The sequence below is a fragment of the Carcharhinus amblyrhynchos genome, chromosome 6 (assembly GCF_965287045.1).
Source record: "Carcharhinus amblyrhynchos chromosome 6, sCarAmb.v2.hapA, whole genome shotgun sequence".
NCBI classification, from domain to species: Eukaryota; Metazoa; Chordata; class Chondrichthyes; order Carcharhiniformes; family Carcharhinidae; genus Carcharhinus; species Carcharhinus amblyrhynchos.
Window position 1 is genome coordinate 66,063,200 of NC_137329.1, and position 22,289 is coordinate 66,085,488.

The 22,289-nt window shown below is 46.2% G+C and overlaps 1 protein-coding gene across 7 annotated transcripts in view; it reads right to left on the reverse strand.

The window, feature by feature from the left end:
* nr1h3 (nuclear receptor subfamily 1, group H, member 3) overlaps positions 1 to 22,289 on the reverse strand; it is a 179,743-nt gene that overhangs the window by 54,882 nt on the left and 102,572 nt on the right. For 4 of the 7 annotated variants that reach the window (XR_013886824.1, XM_080190556.1, XM_080190559.1 and 1 more), the window contains 3 exons: positions 18,131 to 18,203; positions 8,464 to 8,676; positions 628 to 897 (listed from right to left, as the gene is read on the reverse strand). Coding sequence is in view for 6 of the 7 variants with exons in the window: in XM_080190556.1 (XP_080046682.1) it covers positions 628 to 897; positions 8,464 to 8,676; positions 18,131 to 18,167 (520 nt within the window). In the remaining variant the exon portion in view is untranslated. Of the gene's footprint in view, positions 1 to 627; positions 898 to 8,463; positions 8,677 to 18,130; positions 18,204 to 18,810; positions 18,984 to 22,289 lie in introns of those variants that run through there. The other 3 variants (XM_080190558.1, XM_080190561.1, XM_080190560.1) reach the window with 3 other exon arrangements.

Genomic DNA, 22,289 nt, shown 5'->3' on the forward strand with positions numbered 1-22,289 from the left:
AGTAACAGAAAACAAAAAAGTAATAGTCGATGGATGCTCTTGTGAATGGAAAGTTGTTTCCAATGGTGTTCCACAAGATTCAGTGTGTTGGGACTCTTGCTCTTTCTTTTATATATTAATAATTCGGATGTGAACGCGGGGGGGCACAATTGGAAACCAGGGGACATAGATTCAAGATAAATGGCAGTCAGTGTAGAGGGGACATGAGGAAGAACTTCTTTTATGCAAAGGATGTTTTCCTCTGGGTGCTCCAGAGGAAGTTTCCTTTCACAGTTTAAAGATGGGTAGGTTAGGTTGATTGGCCATGCTAAATAATAGGATTAGCAGGGTAAATACATGGGATTGCAGGGATAGGGTTGGGTGGATTTTTTCCCTCTGCATGCTCAATGATCTCTTTCTGCGCTGTAGTGATTCTATGGTCCTATGATTCTCTGAGCTATCTGTACAGTGACTGGTGCCTCCAAGTCACCCATCTCTCCCAGGATGATATCTGTATACTGACTGGTGCCTCTCAGTTTTCTTTTCTCATAATGATTCTGCACACGGCCTAATGCCTCTGAGACCTTTGTCACAGTTGCGTGTTGTTAGATGGCTTTGTATGCCATTCACCTTTATTCACTGACTTACATTGCTCCAACATTCCCGCCTGCCGACACTTCCTTAGACGACATTCTTGGCATTTCCTACGCATGTACATATCCATATGACACTGGCCATTATTCTTGCAGGAATACTGGGCATTCTTGATCATGCTGCGTCTGAAGAAACCCTTACAGCCTTCACAGCTCAGCACATTGTAATGGAATCCTGAAGCCTTGTCTCCACACACACTACAGAGCTCATTGCCCAACATCTTCGGAGCAGGACCTTTTTTACGCTTTGTTGGCTGCTGGTCCCCTGAGAGGTAACACACATAGCAGAACAGACTATCAATGAACAGGTAACATGCTGTCATTTGGACAGACTGTCAGTAAACAGGGTACACATTGTCAATAGCACAAGGTGTCAGTGAACCAGTTACACAGTCAATAGGGCAGACTATCAGTGAACAATGGTGAAGGCTGTTAGATCTCTCCAGTAGATGGCAGATATGCAACATGGCAAGTCCTTGCTCATCTTCATATTAAATTGGGTTGTTATTGCTTCCCACCACATTTCCAGAGTACCAAATTCTCTCATGTTATTCCCTTTCCTAATTAACTAATTGCTTACTGAGATCTGAAACTCCTCTGTTACGACTCTCTAAAAATCCCTGCTCTTGAATATACATTCCTGGTCATCTGCTCTCAATAGCACTTCTTATGTAACACTCAAAATGCATATTTATCACTGTCCAGAAACATCATCACCTGTTAAACCTGAGCAACTCTGATCAGAACTCATCTCCGAATAGCTCTTCCTGACCATGTCGACATATGTCCCTTACAGCCTTTCCAAGCTTTCACTCCTTAACCCCTAAAACCTAGTGATAATCTATTAATTATAATGTGTTGTGAAGCTGGTCACAAGCTCTGCTCTTAAAACCATGCGATAAATATTTTAATGCTTCCAGTGCAATTTGCTCCCTAAACACCAACGCTGGCATCTCCACACCCAAAACACCTCGCCAGACTCTCCCCAAACTACTCCCCAGGCTAATACTCCCCTAAACCCCTCCTCAGACTAACTCTCTAAAACACTCCCCAGACTAACTCTCTCCATACCCTTCCCCAGACTAACTCTCCCTATACCCCTCCCCAAACTCTCTCTAAACCCCTACTGAGTCAAACTATCCCAAAACTCCTCCCCAGAGAAACTGTCTCTAAACCTCTACCCAGAGAAACTTTCCCCAAATCTCCCAAGATAAATTCTCTCCAAAGCCCTTCCCAGTATTTCTGCGAATGCCTTACTAGGCTAACACTCTCTAAACCCCTCTCCAGACCAGCTTTCTAGTAAACATCTCCTCAGATTAACTCTGCCTACTCCCAGGCTAAGTTTCCCTAAACCCTCCCCAGGCTAATATATTAATCTGGCAAGCTGTTTCGGGGGAGGGAGGGGCGCGGGGTGGTGAGTCTGGCGAGAGTTTGAGGGAGAGTCAGTGCGGCGAGAGGGCTCGAGAGAGAGTCAGTGCGGCGAGAGGGCTCTGGTGGGACTTCACCCAGGGAGGGCTCTGGAGGGGCTTAGCTGAGGAGAAGTTTACAGAGAGCTAGTTTAGGAAGGGGTTTAGAGAGAGTTAATCTTTGGAGCGATTTAGAGAGAGTTAGTCTGTGGAAGGGAGTAGGAGTATTGGGAGGGTTTTAGTGGATAACAAGCGTGGGAAATGGTATAGGGGTGTGTTAGTCTGAAGAGGGGTTTAAGCGAGTGTTTGTCTGGCCAGATTCAGTGAGAGTTCTTCTGGTGAAGGGAATAGGCAGAGCTAATCTGAGGGGAGCTGTTGTTAGTTTGTCTGAGGAGTGGTTAAAGTGAAGATTATTCTGGAGAGTGATTTAGGGCAGAGTTGGCCTGAGGAAGTGGAGGGATGGGTTGGTAAGTTTGCCGATGACACAAAGGTTGGAGGTATTGTGGATAGTTTGGAGGGATGTCAGAAGTTGCAATGTGACATAGGAAGGATGCAAGACTGGACAGATGGACTTCAACCGGGATAAGTGTGTGGTGATTCATTTTGGCAAGTCAAATGGGATGAAGGAATATAATATTAAGGGTAAGACTCTTAGTAGTGTGGTGGCAAATTCAATAGGGTCTTTTAAGAGACTTCTGGTTGAGTACATGGGACTTAGTAGGATTGAGGGTTATAGGTAAGCCTAGTAGGTAGGGATATCATCAGCGCAACTTGTGGGCTGAAGGTCCTGTTTGTGCTGTAGTTTTTCTATGTTCTACCTCCAGACTTAATCTCCCTGAACCCCACCCCAGACTAACTTTCACTTTAACCATGCCTCCGACAAACAAACTAGACCCCTCCCCTCCTCTCCCCAGACTAACTCTGCCTACTCCCCTCACCAGACAAACTCTCTCTAAACCCCTCCCCAGACTAACTCTCTCTAAACCACTCCCCAGACTAACTCTCTCTAAACCCCTCCCCAGATTAACTCTCTCTAAACCCCTCCCCAGATTAACTCACTCCAAACCCCTACCCAGATTAACTCACTCCAAACCTCTCCCCAGACTAACTCTCTGCTAAATCTCACCCCAGTCTAATCTACACCTAAACCACTCCCCAGGCTAACTAACTACACCCCTCCCCAGACTCACTCTCTCCAAACCTCTCCCCAAACTAACCCTCTCTAAAACCCTCCCCAAATTCCTCCCCAGACAAACTCTCTCTCTGAACTTCTCCCCAGACAAAGTCTCTCTGAACTCTCTAGACAAACTCTTCCTGAACTCCTTCCCAGACAAACTCTCCCAAAATCCCTCCCCAGGCCAAATTTCACCTGAACCACTTGCCAGACCAATTCTGCCCGCTCCCCTCGCCAGACCAACTCTGCCCGCTCCCCTCGCCAGGCTAACTGCCTCCAAGACTAAGCCTCAGTTGCAGTTCTACTGGAGAGAAATGGTAAGAATGGCCAAACACTTATCTATAGCTAGCCCTGGACATGGAACAAATGGGACCTAAATGAACCCCGCTGAACCTGGACTCGACCTCCAGGAGCTTCAATGTGAATGAGGTTTTTTAAATTAAAATACACACGAAAGATCCTCTGTCATTGTCTTAGACGTGGCCCGGGGATGGCTATAGTTTCACCTGAATTAAAAGGGACAAGTGTGGAAATCTCTTAGAACGGGCAAACTAATCCATGCACAGAAGTATAAACCCCTAAAAAGAAAAATATAAATTTAACCCTGTATGGATGATACTTTGACCACATGGTGATTGGGTAGAATCCACAGGCAGGTCTGGGGAAAATGCAAATCTTTAAGTATTCAACCATCAGGAACAGTGGGAGAAACCTGGACAGAGATTGCCTCATTACAAATAACAAAGGTGGACTGGCCATGCTAAATTCTTCCTCAATGTACCCTACCACAGTAACTTCATTACATTGCTAATGTAAACCTATTGGGGACACAAATTAATAAATAAATTGTCAATCAAGTAATTTTTGAACTACCAACAGGAGACCAAACCCGTAAACCATTCGAATGAACAGGAATGTCCCTGCATCAACTTCCTCCACCAACTAATGCCCCCACAACAATCCAATATATATTACCAAAATCCACACAACGTGCTGCCCACCACAAAATAAAACACCCACCAAGGATAAAAGGTCACCCCATCCCACCAGTTCTGGGAGCCCCCTTACCCCACCCAACCTAACAAACACACACGGGAGACAGAAGTGCCAAGACAGGGGAGGACAACAAACCATCCTTCAACAAACAACCTGCCCACCAACATCCCTATCAGGGAACCACCAGGACTCTTTTTTCCTCATCACCTGACCTCTTGCCCCTCCCGGTAACCCACCTACTACCCTCTCAGTAGCCCACCCACTAACAAAACCTTTGCCCCCCTCACCCCAACCCCACAAGCCCAAAAAAACTTGAATCTGACTCTGCAACAGACTCAAAACTTCCCTAAGCAGGATACCCCCAAAAACAACTCTCCAACACATACATCACTTGGACAGAAACATGTAAAGACCCAACCTAGCAGCCCCCGCCTCCTAACACACTCCACCAACCCCACTAAACTGTGACAGAAGCAGGCAATAACCCTCTTTTCCTTTGTTCTTTCTTCCCTCCCCACACCTACTCCTCCAAAAAGTTCTAGAGAGGTTGAGGAAAGGATTGCGGAGACGATCCTGGTTAGGAGTGAAAGTAATAGGGTAATTGTTATGGGGGACTTTAACTTTACTAATATTGATTGGAATTGCTATAGCTCTAGCTCGTTAGAGGGGTCAGTTTTTGTTCAAAGTGTGCAGGAAGGTTTTTTGACTCAGTATGTTGATAGGCCAACTAGAGGTGAGGCTATATTGGATTTGGTGCTGGGTAATGAGCCAGACCAGGTGCTAGACTTGGAAGTTGGTGTGCATTTTGGTGATAGTGACCACAATTCGGTTACGTTCACCTTAGTGATGGAAAGGGATAGGCATGAACCTCAGGTCAGTAGTTTTAGCTGGGGGAAGGGTAATTATGAGGCTATTAGGAGAGAATTAGGAAGCATAGGTTGGACTAGGAGATTACAGGGACTGGGAACATCCGAAATGTGGAATTTTTTCAAGGAACAGCTACTGCGGGTCTGCAATAGGTATGTCCCTGTCAGGCAAGGAGGATTTGGTAGGGCTAGGGAACCGTGGTGTACTAAAAAAGTTGATTCGTTGGTTAGGAAGAAAAAGGAGGCTTATGTTTGGATGAGGCTTGAGGGCTCAGGTAGTGCATTAGAAAGCTTTAGATTGGCTAGGAGGGAGTTGAAGAGGGAGTTAAGAAGGGCTAAAAGAGGACATGAGATGACTTTGGCTGATAGGATTAAGGAGAATCCTAAGGCGTTCTATAGGTATGTCAAGAACAGAAGGTTGGTTAGGGCAAGCTAAGGGCCAGTTATAGACAGTAGAGGGAAGTTGTGTGTGGAACCGAAAGAGATTGGAGAGGCATTGAACCAATATTTCTCTTCGGTGTTCACACAGGGGGACATGAATGTAGCTGTGGAGGACACTGGGGTGCAGGGGTGTAAAATAGAAAGTATTGCAGTTGAAACCGGGGATGTGCTGGATATTCTAGAGGGCTTGAAAATAGATAAGTCCCCTGGTCCGGATGGGATTTACCCTAGGATTCTCTGGGAGGCTAGAGAGGTGATTGCAGAGCCTCTGGCTCTGATCTTCAGGTCATCGTTGGTCTCTGGTATAGTACCGGAAGATTGGAGGACAGCGAATGTTGTCCCATTGTTTAAGAAGGGGAACAGAGACTTCCCTGGGAATTATAGACCGGTGAGTCTTACTTCTGTTAGGTTTTAGAAAGAATTATTAGGGATAGGATTTATAGTTATTTGGAGAGTAATGAATTGATTAGAGACAGTCAGCATGGTTTTGTAGCAGGTAGGTCGTGCCTTACTAACCTTATTGAGTTTTTTGAGAAAGTGACCAAAGAGGTGGATAGGGGTAAGGCAGTTGACGTGGTATATATGGATTTTAGTAAGGCGTTTGATAAGGTTCACCATGGTGGGCTTCTGCAGAAAATGCAGATGTATGGGATTGGGGGTAATCTAGGTACTTGGATCAGGAATTGGCTGGCAGACAGGAGACAGAGGGTGGTGGTTGATGGTGAATATTCGTCATGGAGTTCGGTTACGAGCGGTGTGCCTCAGAGATCTGTTTTGGGGCCACTGCTGTTTGTAATTTTTATTAATGATCTGGATGAGGGTATAGTTGGGTGGATTAGTAAGTTTGCTGATGACACCAAAGTCGGTGGTGTGGTAGATTGTGAGGAAGGGTGTCATAGTTTGCAGGGTGACTTAGACAGGTTGCAGAGCTGGGCCGAGAGGTGGCGGATGGAGTTTAATGCGGAGAAGTGTGAGGTAATTCATTTCGGTAGGAGTAACAGATGTGTTCAGTATAGGGCTAAAGGGAGGACTTTGAATAGTGTGGAGGAGCAGAGGGATCTAGGTGTATGTGTACATAGATCCCTGAAAGTTGGGAATCAAGTGGATAAGGTAGTTAAGAAGGCATACGGTGTCTTGGCGTTTATTGGTAGGGGGATTGAATTTAGGAGTCGCAGCGTCATGTTGCAACTGTACACAACTCTGGTGCGGCCGCACTTGGAGTACTGTGTGCAGTTCTGGTCCCCACATTACAGGAAGGACGTGGAGGCTTTGGAGAGGGCGCAGAGGAGGTTTACCAGGATGTTGCCTGGTATGGAGGAGAGGTCATATGAGGACAGACTGAGGGATTTGGGGTTGTTTTCGCTGGAAAGAAGGAGGCTAAGAGGGGATCTTATTGAAACATATAAGATGATTAGAGATTTAGATAGGGTGGATAGTGATAGCCTTTTTCCTCGGATGGAGAATGCTAGCACGAGGGGGCATGGCTTTAAATTAAGGGGTGGTAGTTATAGGACGGATGTCAGGGGTAGGTTCTTTACCCAGAGGGTGGTGAGGGATTGGAATGCCCTGCCTGCTGCGGTTGTAAATGCGCCTAGTTTGGGGGCGTTTAAGAGATCTGTGGATACGTTTATGGACGAAAAGGGATTGGTTTAGATTAGTGGGTCAGTGTTTTTTTTAAAAAAACTGGTCGGCGCAACATCGTGGGCCGAAGGGCCTGTTCTGCGCTGTAATGTTCTATGTTCTATGTTCTTCTGCCACATGGTGGTATCCCCATTCACCACTCCACAAGAAAAAAGCTAACACGAATTATAATATACAATTTTTAAGAAGAACAAGGCCCAGACAACAAGAAGGCAACAAGCCACAAGATAAGGGCAAGGAATCATACGGAGCAACAAGGGTTGGATGTGAGCCGTAAGAAAAGTGGCAAAGCGTAAAGAAAAGGGGATATGTCCCCTCTCTGTCTGAACCCAAGACTAACTCTCCACAAAACCCCTCCCCAGACTACCTCTCCACAAAACCCCTCCCCAGACTACCTCTCTTGAAACACCTCCCCACATTAATTATCCCTTAACCCCTTCCTGCACTAACTCTCTCTAAACCACACCCCAGACTAACTCTTCCCTAAACCCCTCCCCAGACTCATTCTTACTAAACCCTCCGTGACCAACTTTCCCCAAAACCCCACCCCAGAGTAACTTTCCCCTAAACCCTCCCCAGATTAACTCTCCCTACAACCCTCCCCAGATTAACTCTCTCTACATCCCTACACTGCTCCCCCAACAACTCTTTCCTAAACCCCTTCCCAGACCATCTCTCCCTAAACCCCATCCCAGCCAAACATTCCGCTTTCCCTCTTACCGACTCAGTAACTCTTACCTAACTCTCTTACTAACTTTTCGTAACTCTCCCCTAAACTCCTCACTAACACTTGGCAATTATCCCTTCTCCCCCTCATGAACACTTGCCCTAACTCGCCCTGCACCCTTACTAACTCTGAGTACCTCTCCCCTGACCCTCTTACTCACCCTTAGTGACTCTCCCCTAACCCCCCTCTTAATAACTTCCCCTGAACCGGCTTATTAACTTTTAGTAACTGCCCCTCCCCCTTTCTAACTCTTAATAACTCAGCCCTACCCCTTTACTAAATCTTCACAACTCTCTTGTCTTACTAGCTCTTATTAATTTTCCCTTACCCTTCCCTTACAAACACTTAGTAACTCTCCCTTAACCCCCTTACTGTTAGCAACTATCTCCTACCCTCACTCCCCTGGACTTATCTTCTTATGAACTCTCCTCTAAGCCATCTCCTTTGCTACCTGGCTTTATGCTTTCTGAGATTCCTCATCTCCCATTGCCCTTCACTCTGCAGTCTCTTCGCAGTATTGGAGACAGTGAGGAGGACCACTCAGTCATCCACCTGTACAGTCAGGCATCAGCTTTCTCACCCTGGCTTTGCTTTGTGTAAGGGAAGTACATGCTCTCTACTTTCACATTCTCATTCCAGTAGCCGTGAACTGCTTCGTTCTGGTGTGCAGCAGGATTGAACCAAATTCTGTTTTTCCTGCTGGGCTCTCCGATGGGCTGAAGCCTGTTGTCAGAGTGATCCTTGCTTGATTCGAAGAGAGGCGTTGATATATACACAGACACTTTGTTTTCTCCTGCAAGGCATGTGGGATTTGTTACTTTTGCAGAGAATGATGCAGACAAGCAGCAAACTTGAAGGAAACTACAAGGTGACATTGTGGAGAATGGGATTAATGAGAAGACCACATCATACAGGCTCAATGGATTGAATGGCCTCCTTCAGTATTGAATTGTTTTAGGATTCTAACTTGCAATCATTTATCACATTTCTCCAAAGAATCCCGCGGCCAGTCAAATATAGACACACAGGTAATCTTTGTAAAAGTTAGTTATTGCTTACCATGTACCTTACTCCCAATGTTTATGCCTTAATAAAGTGAAGTCCCTACCAAAATATAAATGAACTGTGGAGATAATGTATGTCAAGCATCTCAGCTGTAGGACATCACTGCAGGAATTGCTCAGGGTAGTGTCCTAGGCCCAGCCATCTTCAGCTGCTGCATCTTTAATCTTCCTTCCATTATAAGGTCAGAAATGGGGATGTTGGCTGATGACTGCGCAATATTCAGCACCATTTGTGACTCCCCAAATACTTAAACAATCCATGTCCAACTGTAGCAAGACATGGACAAAATCCACATGTGGGCTGACAAGTGACAAGTAACAAGTAACAAGTAGCAAGTAACATTCACACCACACAAGTGCTAGGCAATGACCATCTCCAACAAGAGAGAATCCAACTATCACCCCAAGACATTCAATGCCATTATCATCACAGAATTGCCCAATATCAACATTCTGGGGGGTTACAATATAGCACAGGAACATGCCCTTTGGCCCACCATTGACCAGAAACTGAACTGGACTAGCCATATAAATACTGTGGCTGCCAGAACATGTCAAAGGCTAGGAATCCTGTGGCAAGTAACTCACCTCCTGACTCTCAAAACCTGACCACCATCTACAAAGCACAAGTCAGGAGTATGACGAAATACTCTCCACTTGTCTGGATGAATGCCGCTCCAACAACACGAAAGAAGCTCGGCATCATCCAGGTCAAAATAGCCCACTTGACTGGTATCCCATCCACAAGTATTCGTTCCCTCCACCACTGATGAACAGCAGGGTGTGCCATCTACAAGATGCACTGCAACAGCTCACTGAGGTTCCTTAGGCAGCATCTACCAAACCCATGTCCACTACCACCTGGGAGGACAAGAGCAGCAGTGTCCTGGGAACACCACCACCTGGAGGTTCTCCTCCAAGTCACTTATCATCCTGACTTGGAAATATATCACCATTCCTTCATTGTTGCTGGATCAAAACTGAAAGTGACAATGCAGGTAGAGAAGGTAGTCAAGAAGGCATATGTCATGCTTGCCTTCATTGGCCAGGGCATTGAGTTTAAAAAGTGGCAAATCATGTTACAGCTTTATAGAACCTTAGTTAGGCTGCACTTGGAATATAGTGTTCAATTCTGGTCGCCACTCTACCAGAAGGATGTGGAGGCTTTGGAGAGGGTACAGAAAAGATTTACCAGGATGTTGCCTGGTATGGAGGGCATTAGCTATGAGGACAGGGTTGGAGAAACTTGGTTTGTTCTCACTGGAGTGACAGACGGTTGAAGGACGACCTGATAGAAATCTACAAAATTATGAGGGGCATGGATGGAGTAGATAGTCAGAAGCTTTTTCCTGGAATGGAAGAGTCAATTACTAGGGGGCATAGGTTTAAGGTGCGAGTGGCAAGGTTTAAAGGAGATATATGAGGCAAGTTTTTTTACGCAGAAGGTGGTGGGTACCTGGAATTTGCTGCGGGGGGGAGGTAGTGGAAGCAGATATGACAGTGGTTTTTAAGAGGTGTCTGAACAAATATATGAATCGGATGGGAATAGAGGGATATGATCCAGGGATGGTAGAGGGTTTTAGTTCATATGGTCAGTGCCGGTTTGGAGGGGCAAAGGTCCTGTTCCTGTGCTGTAATTTTCTTTATTCTTTGTACTTAGACTACAATGATTGTCATGGTTCAAGAAGGCAGCTTACCGCCACCTTCTCAAGGGCAATTAGGAATGCTGGCCTATCCAAAAATATGCCAAAAATGAATTCTTAAAAAAAGGTGATATACGTGATGGGATAATCTGATTTATTGTTGAAAGGTAAATAACACAACACCTGAGAGATTGCCCCATTCTTCTTTAAAAAGTTCCTTTGGCTGTTTTGCATCCAAATGAAAGGGCGTGTCTTGGTTCAATGTCTCAACATTAAGGCAGCACCTCCAACATTGCAGAAGTCTATGTACTTGTGGGGGTTGGTGGGGGGAGGAGCAACAAGATCTGACAAGTTTTGGAACAAGGAATGGCCTACATGTGAAAGCAAAAAGTGACAAATTCACTGCAGCATGAGTTTTGGAAAATTGTGGCACTTTTTATGAGCTGTAGTGAATGCAAATGCTTCTCGGTGACTTCAATCAGATAAAATTGTGAGATTTCAAGTGGGTAGAAACATCAGTTTTCCCTATTGTCAACACTATGGACTGATGCAATTGTATCAGATCAAAGTGACCTCACTGGTTAGGAACATAGGATCAGGAGTAGGCCATTCAACTCCTCGAGCCTGCTCTGCCATTCAATAAGATCATTGCTGATCTGTGACCTAACTTCATATACCCGCCCTGGGCCCATATCCCCTTATATACCTGCTCAGTAAAAAATTGTCTATTGACCACCTTCATTTGAGGAAGAGAGGTCCAAACCTTCACTATTCTCTGCATGCAGAAGTGTTTAATGCAGTTTGTGTTATATAATACAGGATGAATCAGATACCAGCAGAAGAATAGGAGCTTGAAAACATATTCATAAATTTGTGCCAATGTTTTCCAAACACTGATCTAACTGATGCTGGATATAAGGGAAGAGACTAAAATCCATCATACCATTCCAGATCAACTTGTATTTCTGCCTTTAAAACAGAAAAGAAATGCCCTGCAGATGCAGGATCAGACAAAAATTCACACTGATGCAAAGTAAGAAGTTTTAGGATGGATGACTAAATATTTCCTGAGAGGTAAGTCTCAAGGAGGGATTATAAGAAAAGAGGTGAAGGCACCATGATTGAGGGAGACTTGCCACTTGTAAGTATTACCATGAAGCTCTATGTTTATTGCTGGAGTAAATAAGTAAACATCACACCTCACACAGAGATATATACCATTGGGTAAGCTGGATAATGGTGCACGTTTAAATCCCAGGCCATGGACATTTACCCGCCGGCAGGCCAGCCCTCCACAGGCCCACTGGCAGGGTGGCAGCGCACTGGCCTGGTGGCACTCCCCCGTCGCACCAATTCTCCCCGTTGCACCATCCCTCACCCATTGCCAACATTCTGACAGGGTAGCGCTCTCCAGTTGCCGGCCCTCCGACAGGGTGGCACTCCCCGTTGCCAGTGCACCAACAGGGCGACGTTCCCTCGTCGCCAGCCCTCCGACAGGGCGGTGCTCTGTCATCACTGGCCCTCCAACAGGGCAGTGTTTACAGAACAGAGGAGCCTACATCACTTAGCTGATTTAAAGTTGCCTGCAGCTCTCAGGCAGAATAAGGATGTTAATAAACATAGAGGATGGGAACAATGGGGAGTACTTCAAATGCATTCAACCATGAGGGAAAGATAAATAAATAAGTCTCGAACATGCTGTGCAAAAACCATTAAACTGTTAATTAATAGTACTGTACCATGAAATTGAATGAAAACAAAGTTTTTCAAAGGCTTGCTATGCATTTTAAAGGACTCAAAGGTTTGCAAGGGATTTGAAAGAGCTTCAAATGTATTTAAAGGTTTTGTGCTTTCTAGGGAGGCTCTGTTACTTGAAAAATTGCTATATTCAAAGAATGGGGTTGAGTGAGCATCTGTGGAGATGGGAATTGCAAACCCCTCCACCACTGTGAAAGTTACTTTCACTGTGAGACAGAGGACTTTAAAGGTGACTTCTTGAACAGCAGTATCTTAGGGAGAGAAAGGGAAATTCTTTCTATCTGAAGAATGGAGTGCTGCTGTGATTTGGAAGGCTTCCAGATGTCCAAGGGGCATAGAATATGCTAACCAGGCCACTTCAAGTTTTCACAGTACAAATAAGAATGAAGATTTTCATCAGAGAGCTGCCTTGAAATTATCATGCCTAGAGTGATCTTCAGGTTTCCCAGGGCTGGAGAGACTTTCCAGCCATGAGACCCCCTCCAAAGAGAGAGTCCTGAGGTCAACCTCTTTTGTAAGGCAAGCCCCCAGGTCCAATGGGGGATCCTGAGTCTGCAGCCTGACAGGAGAGATGGCCATCAGGGCAGAGCACCTACCTCCTTCATCCTCTTACCCACTCAAAGTCCAAAACGCCAGATCAGGGTGACAGAGCCCGGGTGTCAGTGCCAGAGTGTCAGGTGGCAGTGTAACATAGGCACTGCTAAGGGGTTGGACCTGGATGGGGGGTCCTGAGAGGACCCTATGTCCGAGTCTTGACTGGTTGGGTGGAGGATCAGGTCACCCCCATGCTTGCATCGTGTTAGGGTGGCGGGTGAAGGATGACCTACTCTCTCAGTGGTGGGGGGGTGTTGGGGGGGGAAGAATCCCTTTTGTGCTAAAGTTTAGGGGTGCTCTATTGGTCAGCAGGAGGTTTATCTTTTCTGTTGTGGGGGGAAAAGGGCCTGTGTCTGAACACTGAAGTTAGTAGGGTTTAGGATAACCAGAGATTAAAAACACTAACAGATCAAGATAGAATCTAAATTAGTCTATGATTCTATAGAGTGAATGTGGTACAAAAATAGTACAAAGTACCTGGAGTTACAAAAGTATACTTTGCATAGAAACAGATATAACCACTGTTAGATAATTTAAACACAAATTTCTATATTCTGCATTAAAAGCATAAACGTTGACATGATGGTATACAGCTGAGTAAGAAGAAATACATTCCTTGAAAACAACAGAACTACTGAATGAAGCAAAATGAACTCTCTTATCATTGTGGCTTTAGAAAGTACTAGCTTCCCAGACAGTAGAATGAATAGAATGGTACAATTTTCCCAATAAGGTGTTGCGAAGTAGACAGTGGGAAAATAACTTTTGAACTCTACGTACCTATGTACTGGGGTTACTCAGAGACAATGGGCAAGAACCTCTAGACTCTATGGACCTATGTATTCACATGCTGCCAGAGAGTAAATGTTATTTGCCAAGGTAAATGATTCACACTGAAACGATTGGCTCACATCCAGTTTGGGTGCATAGAGTAGGCAGGCAAATGATTTTTGAAAAACATACATTGTGATAGTGATAACAATACAATTTGGACTACCCAACTCATTCTCCCATACACGTGGACCAGGCCTGGGCAATAAAGTATGCCTTCAACCAGAATTACTGTCTCCATGAGTTCTTTACATTTACTGAACTGTAATTAATAAAGAGAAATTGCTCACATGAAAGCCAGCATTATACAAAAGTTTCTGAAAAACTTCTACAAGTGGGACCAGGGTGCTCTTTAACAAAGGCCCTCTGATCTCAGAAATCCTGGACTGACCACTGCGTTTCCTGCTAGGCATAAATTTTCATCAATCAGGTGGATGAATCCCATCTGATAGGTGCTGCTAAGGCCAATAGGAAACTTTCTCGTTTTCCCACTGGTATAGTACTTGGAGCAATGGGAATTATAGGCCGGTTAGTTTAACGTCTGTTGTAGGAAAAATGCTTGAATCCGTAATTAAGGAGAAAATAGTGAGGCATCTTGAGAAGAATTGTTTGATAGAGCAGACGCAGCACGGTTTCGTTAAGGGAATTTATTGGAATTCTATGAGGATATGTCTAGTGCGGTGGATAGAGGGGAACCAGTAGATGTGGTGTTTCTCGATTTTCAGAAGGCGTTTGATAAGGTGCCGCACAAGAGGTTGTTACAGAAGGTTAGGGGGCATGGGGTTGGGGGTAGGGTGTTAGAGTGGATAGGGGATTGGCTGTCAAATAGGAGGCAGAGAGTGGGGGTCAATGGGTGCTATTCGGATTGGCGGTTGGTGACTAGTGGGGTGCCCCAGGGATCGGTTCTGGGGCCTCAGCTATTTAACATTTATATAGATGATCTGGAGGAGGGAACCGAGTGTAAGGTGTCGAAATTTGCTGATGACACAAAGATTGGTGGAACGGCAAATTGTGCCGAGGGTGTGGAAAGTCTGCAGAAGGATCTAGATAGGCTGAGCAAGTGGGCGAGGATCTGGCAGATGGAATACAATGTTGGCAAGTGAGAGGTTATCCACTTTGGTAGGAATAATGGTAGGAAGGATTACTACTTACATCGCGAAAAGCTGCAGCATGCTACAGTGCAGAGGGACCTCGGGGTCCTTGTGCATGAGTCGCAAAAACCCAGCCTGCAGGTGCAGCAGGTGGTCAGGAAGGCAAATGGGATGCTGGCCTTCATAGCGAGGGGGATTGAATATAAAAGTAAGGAGGTCTTGCTGCAACTGTACAGGGCACTGGTGAGGCCGCAGCTGGAGTACTATGTGCAGTTTTGGTCGCCGCACTTGCGCAAGGATATTTTGGCCTTGGAGGGAGTGCAGAGGAGGTTCACTGGGCTGATACCGGAATTGAGGGGGTTGAGCTATGAGGAGAGGCTGAATAAACTGGGCTTGTACTCATTAAAGTTTAGAAGGATGAGGGGAGATCTCATTGAGACGTATAAGATGATGAAAGGGATGGATAGGGTAGAGGTGGAGAGGTTCTTCCCGCTCAGAAAGGACAGCAGGACTAGAGGGCACAGCCTCAAGACAACGGGGGGGCAGTTTAGAACGGAGTTGAGGAGGAACTTCTTCACTCAAAGGGTGGTGAATCTCTGGAATTTTCTGCCCGTTGAAGTGGTTGAGACTTCCTCACTAAATATATTTAAGACACGAGTAGATAGGCTTTTGGTAGGCAAGGGGATTAAGGGTTACGGGGAGAGGGCAGGAAAGTGGAACTGAGCCACTTCAGATCAGCCATGATCTTATTGAATGGTGGGGCAGGCTCGAGGGGCTAGATGGCCTGCTCCTGCTCTTATTTCTTATGTTCTTATGAAGGGCACTCTTGAAATAAGAATTGAATCCAAAATTAAGTTTAAAAAAATATATCCAAATCAGTCTTGGAGCAGATGGTGGATCTTCATGGCCATTGTGATTTGTGATTCCACTAGTGCTGACTTCAGCAGGTGAATAGTCAGTTTTGAGATTCTGGTGTTCCATGGTTTAGCTGAGAAGCTGCCCTGTTTCATTGTCATTTGTGGCTTTGCTGACTTGGCTTGCTTTAGCAATCAGAGAGAGATAGATTTTTGAACAACACAGAAGTTAAGGGTTATGGTGAAAGAGCTGAGTCCCCAAAAAAAAGCCAAGATCTTATTGATGGCGGAGCAGACTTAAAGGGCCAGATGTCCTACTCCTGCTCCCCGTTCTTAATTTTCTATTTCTTAGATTACCTGCAAAAACATTTGCTGGGATCTGTTGCTGCTGTCTTTCCTCTTGTGTCCACACTCTGATACACATAGCACTTGTCAATATTAACCAAATTGGTCAACTGGCTTATCCCAATCTTTGTATAATAGTGGAATGTGTAAAGTCACTAACCAGGCTGGAACATTGCTCACACGATCTCATTCTGGTTGAGATTATAATCTGGCACGTCCTCATGCACTCTTCATTGAACCAGGGCTGATGCCCTGATTTGATAGGAATGATAGATTGGAGAATTATAGAATCTTACAGTGCAGGAGTCCATTCAACCCACTGAGTTTGCAGCACAAACTCAGGCCCTATCCCTGTAACCCCATATATTTATCCTGCTAATCCCCTGACATATAGGTCGTTTAGCATGGTCAGAGATTGTGATTGACAGTTCTGTCAAAATCTATCTCATTTTACACAGTGAAGTGTATCTTTAATGTAAAAACAGGACTTCATCTCCACAAGAACAGTGTGGTGGGCGGCACAGTAGCACATAGGTGGCACGTTAGCACTGCTGCTTCACAGCTCCAGGGATCTGGGTTCGATTCCCGGCTTGGGCCACTGTCTATATGGAGTTTGCACATTCTCCTCGTGTCTGTGGGTTTCTTCCGGGTGCTCTGGTTTCCTCCCACAGTCCAAAGATGTGCAGGTTGGGTTGATTGGCCATGCTAAAATGGCCCCTTAGTGTCCTGAGATGCATAGGTTAGAGGGATTAGTGGGTAAAATATGGAGGGATATGGGGCTAGGGCCTGGGTGGGATTATGGTCGGTGCAGACTCGATGGGCCGAATGGCGTCTTTCTGAACTGTAGGGTTTCTATTTCTATGATTTCTACTAACACAATCATGGAGATGCACCTGTATCTTGCAGTTAGAGCACTGTTTTATCCATGATTGACATGCTTCCTTTTCTTTTGTGTGGTGTCCTCTGCAACATTTACATCCAGTACTTCAGCCTCGATATTTCCACTGACCCTTCTGCAAATATTTCTTCGCTTCTCTCCATTGTCTTGTGGTTGTCAAGCTTTTTCTACCTCCTCAACACTCTTCAGCTGGTGATTAACCCCTTCAGAGCTTCTGCACATGACAATGGTTTTCCAGAGAATAAGTTTCTCCCCTCTCAGTGGGATCTCTTGTCGCCAAGACAATCCTATCTCTGATCAGATCATCCTTCTCAAACTTGCTCAAACTCACTAGATTCAGACAGATGACTCAGTGCAGCCACATACTAATCAATGTTCTCCCTCTCTTCTTGAGCTCTAGTGCTGAACATCTAGTGTTCATAAATAACATTAATGAGGGCTCAAACTGGGTCTTCAAGGCATCCAGCATTTCACAACAATGGCTTTTTTGCTCCTTAGTGAATTAGGGTACAATAAAATCTGCAGCACTCTTTCCCCAGCACTGATAATAGTCACTACTCTTATTTGTTTAGGTTTTTTGCCAACTCCACAGCAATTTCATAGTTCCACAACTGAGGCTGGAAATGTTTCTAATTTATTTTCACATCTCCATTCTTTTCCTTAGAAGCTAGTGCTGGAATATTCTAAGACACGTTGATTCACCCTGCAGTTTTAATTTCTCTCTGTTGTTTCTTACAGCTATCAAAGTCCACTTAAAAGTGAACTGCAAAGGCTTTTCTCTGAATCCTTCACTTAAAAATTAACTTAGAGGTCACATGGCTATGGCACGCCACAGTACACAACTGGTAACAATGTACAATTGCATTCTCCAAACTGTCTGCATGTGCACATGTATGCATATGTATATCTCAGTTTGTGCGTCTGTGTTTATTTTTATGCCTGCTTGTGTTTCTGTGTGCACATTCAACGAGAATAGGATGAGTGTAAAATCTAAATGTCCTTTTAAGTAAGTTCCCTTGTGCACTTGCAGATAAAACTAGCTGTTTGAATTCGATATTAAGGATAGGAACAAATAATCAGTCAACATTTTTTGTGAGTTAAGTGTGTGTTGGTGTTAAAACCACTACAAATACTAAATCCAAGTGGACATGGAGAGCAGTTTGTCTTACCATAATCAATGTCTGTGGCAGATACCGTGGACATCATTTTCACTGCAACTTGTCATAACAAAGGCCCCTGCACCTATGATAGAAAGCAGAGTTAACTCCAAGAGTCCAGGATACAGTGACAGAGAGAGAGGGAGATAATCAATCACCACTGGAATGAAACATTTATTCCACTTTGCATAGTGCTAGCTACCCAAACGGCTAACCTGCTTTAGGCATTTATGGCACTACTGAAGGGGGCCTATTTACTTACTGAGTGATTACTGGCTTTTATATATAACAATCCACAATTAATCCCACTGCTGCACTCCCTCCTCCATTGACCTGTATCAATCCCATAATAATCCCACGGATCTGTATAAATACCAAACTAATCCAATTTGCCAATCTCCCTTCATGGCTCTCTATCAACCCTAAACTAATCCATGTCCTGTCCCCATATCCTGTATCAATCCTAAACTAATCCCACTGTCCCACTTTCTCCCTATAGCCCTGTATCAATCCCAAAATACTCTCATTGCTCCACCACTCCCCATGTCCTGTATCAATCCCAAACTAATCCCACTACTGTGCTCTGCAACTATCTTCTGTCAAATATTGATCAATTTTGTGTTCAAAGGTTGTCTGCCTCAATCTCTTTCCTGTAGAATGCCATATTCCAAAAACCCTCTGTGTAAAGTTACCTCTCTCTCCTCATTCTCACAGTCAAAGTTATAAAGTGATGACTCAAGCAGAGGAAATCATCTTTCACGGTATCATACGTCAGAATTTTATGACCTCATCGTGTCCGTTTTTGGGCGTGAAAATGTTGTAAAATCGTACTTGAAGTGTCTAGCGGGAATGACACTCATTTTGGCACTGGTTCCCACTTAATCACAATAAGAAAATGGGCGTGATCAGGAACCCGCCCAAACCGCACGAGATGTCAATTTACATGTTTTTGCACGCTTCATAATATCATTAACAGACTATCACGCACAATCATCCCAGCTCGCCTGTCTTTACCACCTCACTCGCTGAAACTGCTCAGTCTGGAAAGCACCTCCGCTATACAAATCGGAGCTGCATTAGTGTGGGCGAGCTAGGAGGTAAGCCTCAGCAGTCAAATTGCTCCGTGCTGCTCAGAGGGGTCTGTTTCGTGGTGGCCATTTGTGTTTCGGGTCGGGGGTTGTTGGTCATGGGGTCTAACCCTTTCAGCATGAACTTGGATTGGAGCACTGACCTCGGATCGTAGGGATCACTCACGCTCCTAGTGCACGCAGCTGGAAGAATTGTTGCAGGTGGGGGTTTGCTGAAAACAGTGAAAAGCAACACTGATGCAGTTTCAGCGCTTTTAAAGCAGCATTGCCTGTGGCCAATGCGACACAGTTTTTGGGTCTCTGCCTGAGTGGGGGAGGGGGGTGGTGGTTCTGGAACCTGTAAGGGGGTTATGGACAGTGTGTTACAGGGGGGGAGCTGTGGGGGGCTGGGTGGGGAGTGTGTGTTACTGGGGGGGTGCTGTGAGGGGTGGTGAGAGGTGTGTATTACTGGGGGCTGTGGGGGTGGTGGGGAGTGTGTGTCATTGGGGGTGCTGTGGTGAGTGGGTGGGGAGTTTGTTTCTGGGCTGGGGGAGGGGGATGCAGTTATGGACACTGGGCTGGGAGGTGAGGAGCAGTCTTTAACCTCTCCAGCAGGAGCATGAATTGCAGGCAGAGGAGGCCCAAGCCTTATCACCCACAGGGGGAGAGGGAGTTGACCACTGGAGGGAGGATGTGGCTGCCATTCACTCAGGTGGGGCAGAGGAGGGGGCTGGAAACGCGAGGAGGGAGCAGAGACCCCAGCAGTTTTATATGCGGGTGTCCTTCAAGCAGACATCGGACATTGTGCCGCCGAAGGCTCAATGTTGCAGGACCTGGTACCCCGGGGCATGGGGGGGAGTGGGGGGAATGAGGGCACCCACTCCTGGTGGCTGTGAAACTGACGGCTGCCTTAAACTTTTATGGGTCCTTCTAGACCTCCAGTGTAGACCTTGTAGAATCTCACAGTCATCTGTCCACAAGTGTGTGAAGGAGGTCATGGATGTCCTGTATACCCAGGCTGGCCAATACATCAGGAAGCCCAGGCTACAGGATTCGTGCCATCGTGGGGATGACAAATGTGCAGGGTGGGGAGTTCTATAGACTGCACCCACTTCACCATCAAGGGCCAGGTCAGGAATCCAGGAAGATCCATGAATAGAAAGGACCTCTATTCAATAAATGTGCAGCTGGTGTGTGACCATCAACTCAACATTATGTATGTCTGTGCCAGATATGCTGGCAGCGTGCATGACAGTTTCAACATTGAGGAGCTCAGACATCCCGGAGGTCTTTGAGGAGGAGCTCTGGGTGCAGGGATGGCTTGTGGGGGGCATGGGGTACCCACTTTGCACTTGGCTGATGACGCCTATGCGGAGGCCTGAGATTGATGTGGAGACTCCATATAATGAGGCCCACATTGCCACCCGTTCAATAGTAGAACGGTGCATTGGGCTCCTCAAAATGTGGTTCTGATGCCTTGGCTGCTCTGGTGGGGACCTTCAGTACAACCCCCTGATATTATCATACATTGTGGTGGTGAGCTGCACTGTACATAACCTAGCGCAGCAGCGAGGAGATGTTTTGGAGAACGTGGAGGCCGACCAGCTGGGCATCACTGGAGAGGATGCCGCCCAGGAGGAGAAGGAAGAGGATGAGGGTAACAACAAAGCGTAACACCAGCCAGGTGCTGGAGGGCTGGTGGCAGCAAGGGACGCCCTGATCACCACGTGATTTGGCAACTAGAACCTGTGTTGCTACATGGTGGTTCCACATCTCTCTCCTCCAAGTCATACAATCTCCTGCAACATTATAATACCAGAGTGGTGGGCCTGGATAGGCTGTGTTAGTGAGTTTTTTTGGCAGGCAGGAGGGTGATGATAACTCGCAAAGCACCATTATGATGATGCCCTGGTGCAGACTAGTCTGACTCCTACCTATGCTCTCTATGCACACTGGCACCTGGGCCCATGTCTGGATAGTGGATAAGGGATCTGGAATCCTCATGTAGGGACCGCAGGGCGTGTGAGGTGGGGAAGGGGAGGGAATCTCTTGTAGGTTCTGGGGATGCCATGGCAGATGTTGTAAGTTGCTGCCAATCTATGCCAACAGCTGTAGTCAGTGATTTCTTTGAGTGCCTTAATTTTCTCAGTGACAGACATTGGGCTTCCCCCTGACATCAACATTCAGATTCCCTCTAGGGTAAGGACTTTACTGTTGGAGACACATCTGAGACAAATTTGTCACAAATGGGTAGTAAAGTGACATTTTTTGTGCCAACAGAAGTGTCTTAACAATAAGTAATAACATGTGAACATGAGAATTTAAAGTGAATAATTATTCTATCTACCTAGTGCTGCCCTTCATCCATGCCACCTTAGTGCTGTGACAACTTCATGTGATATACCATTACATCTTGGTGCCTCCCCAAGATGTACATTGGATGTTGAGGTGGCCAGCTGTCTACCACACCCCATGGCCTGTAATGCCTTGGTGGTTGTCCTCTGGAGGCCTGGACGTTGAGGGCCCTGGCCTGCTTTTAGGTCTCTGGGACGTTTCCATGACACCCTCTTCATCTGCTACCCCTGAGATGCCCTGATGTCAGGAAGGGGGGAACCAGGGGATGTAGCCACAGCAACAGTCTCCTGGCTGGAAGGCCCCGGCATGTGGTACAGCCCTTCTTCTTCCCTTGAGGTTTCTGTGGGCTCCTGCAGTGAGCCCCAGAAGCTCCGGCATCACCTGGCACTGCCAGTCCTAGAGGACCACCTGTGTCCTACCATGGTGGTTGAGCCCTCTGCAACAATGCTCAGTCAATGGCATCAGCAAGTGCCCTCTGAGACTCAGCCATGCCCTGCAGCCCCTCAGCCATGACCCTCTGTGACTGGGCACATTCTCAAGTGCTGCTGCCACAACCCACTGTGTCTCAGCACTGTCCTGCTGGGTCTCCTGCAAGCTCGCGTGCTTCTCAGCCACGGGCCACAGAATCTCGAGAAGCCTGCTGAAGCCCTCAGCCGTAGCCTGCTGTGACTCAGCTGTGCCCTCTGGGACTCTGCTCTGGCCTGCTGTGACTCGGCCATCGCTTGGAGCCTGCCACTCATGGTGAGGAT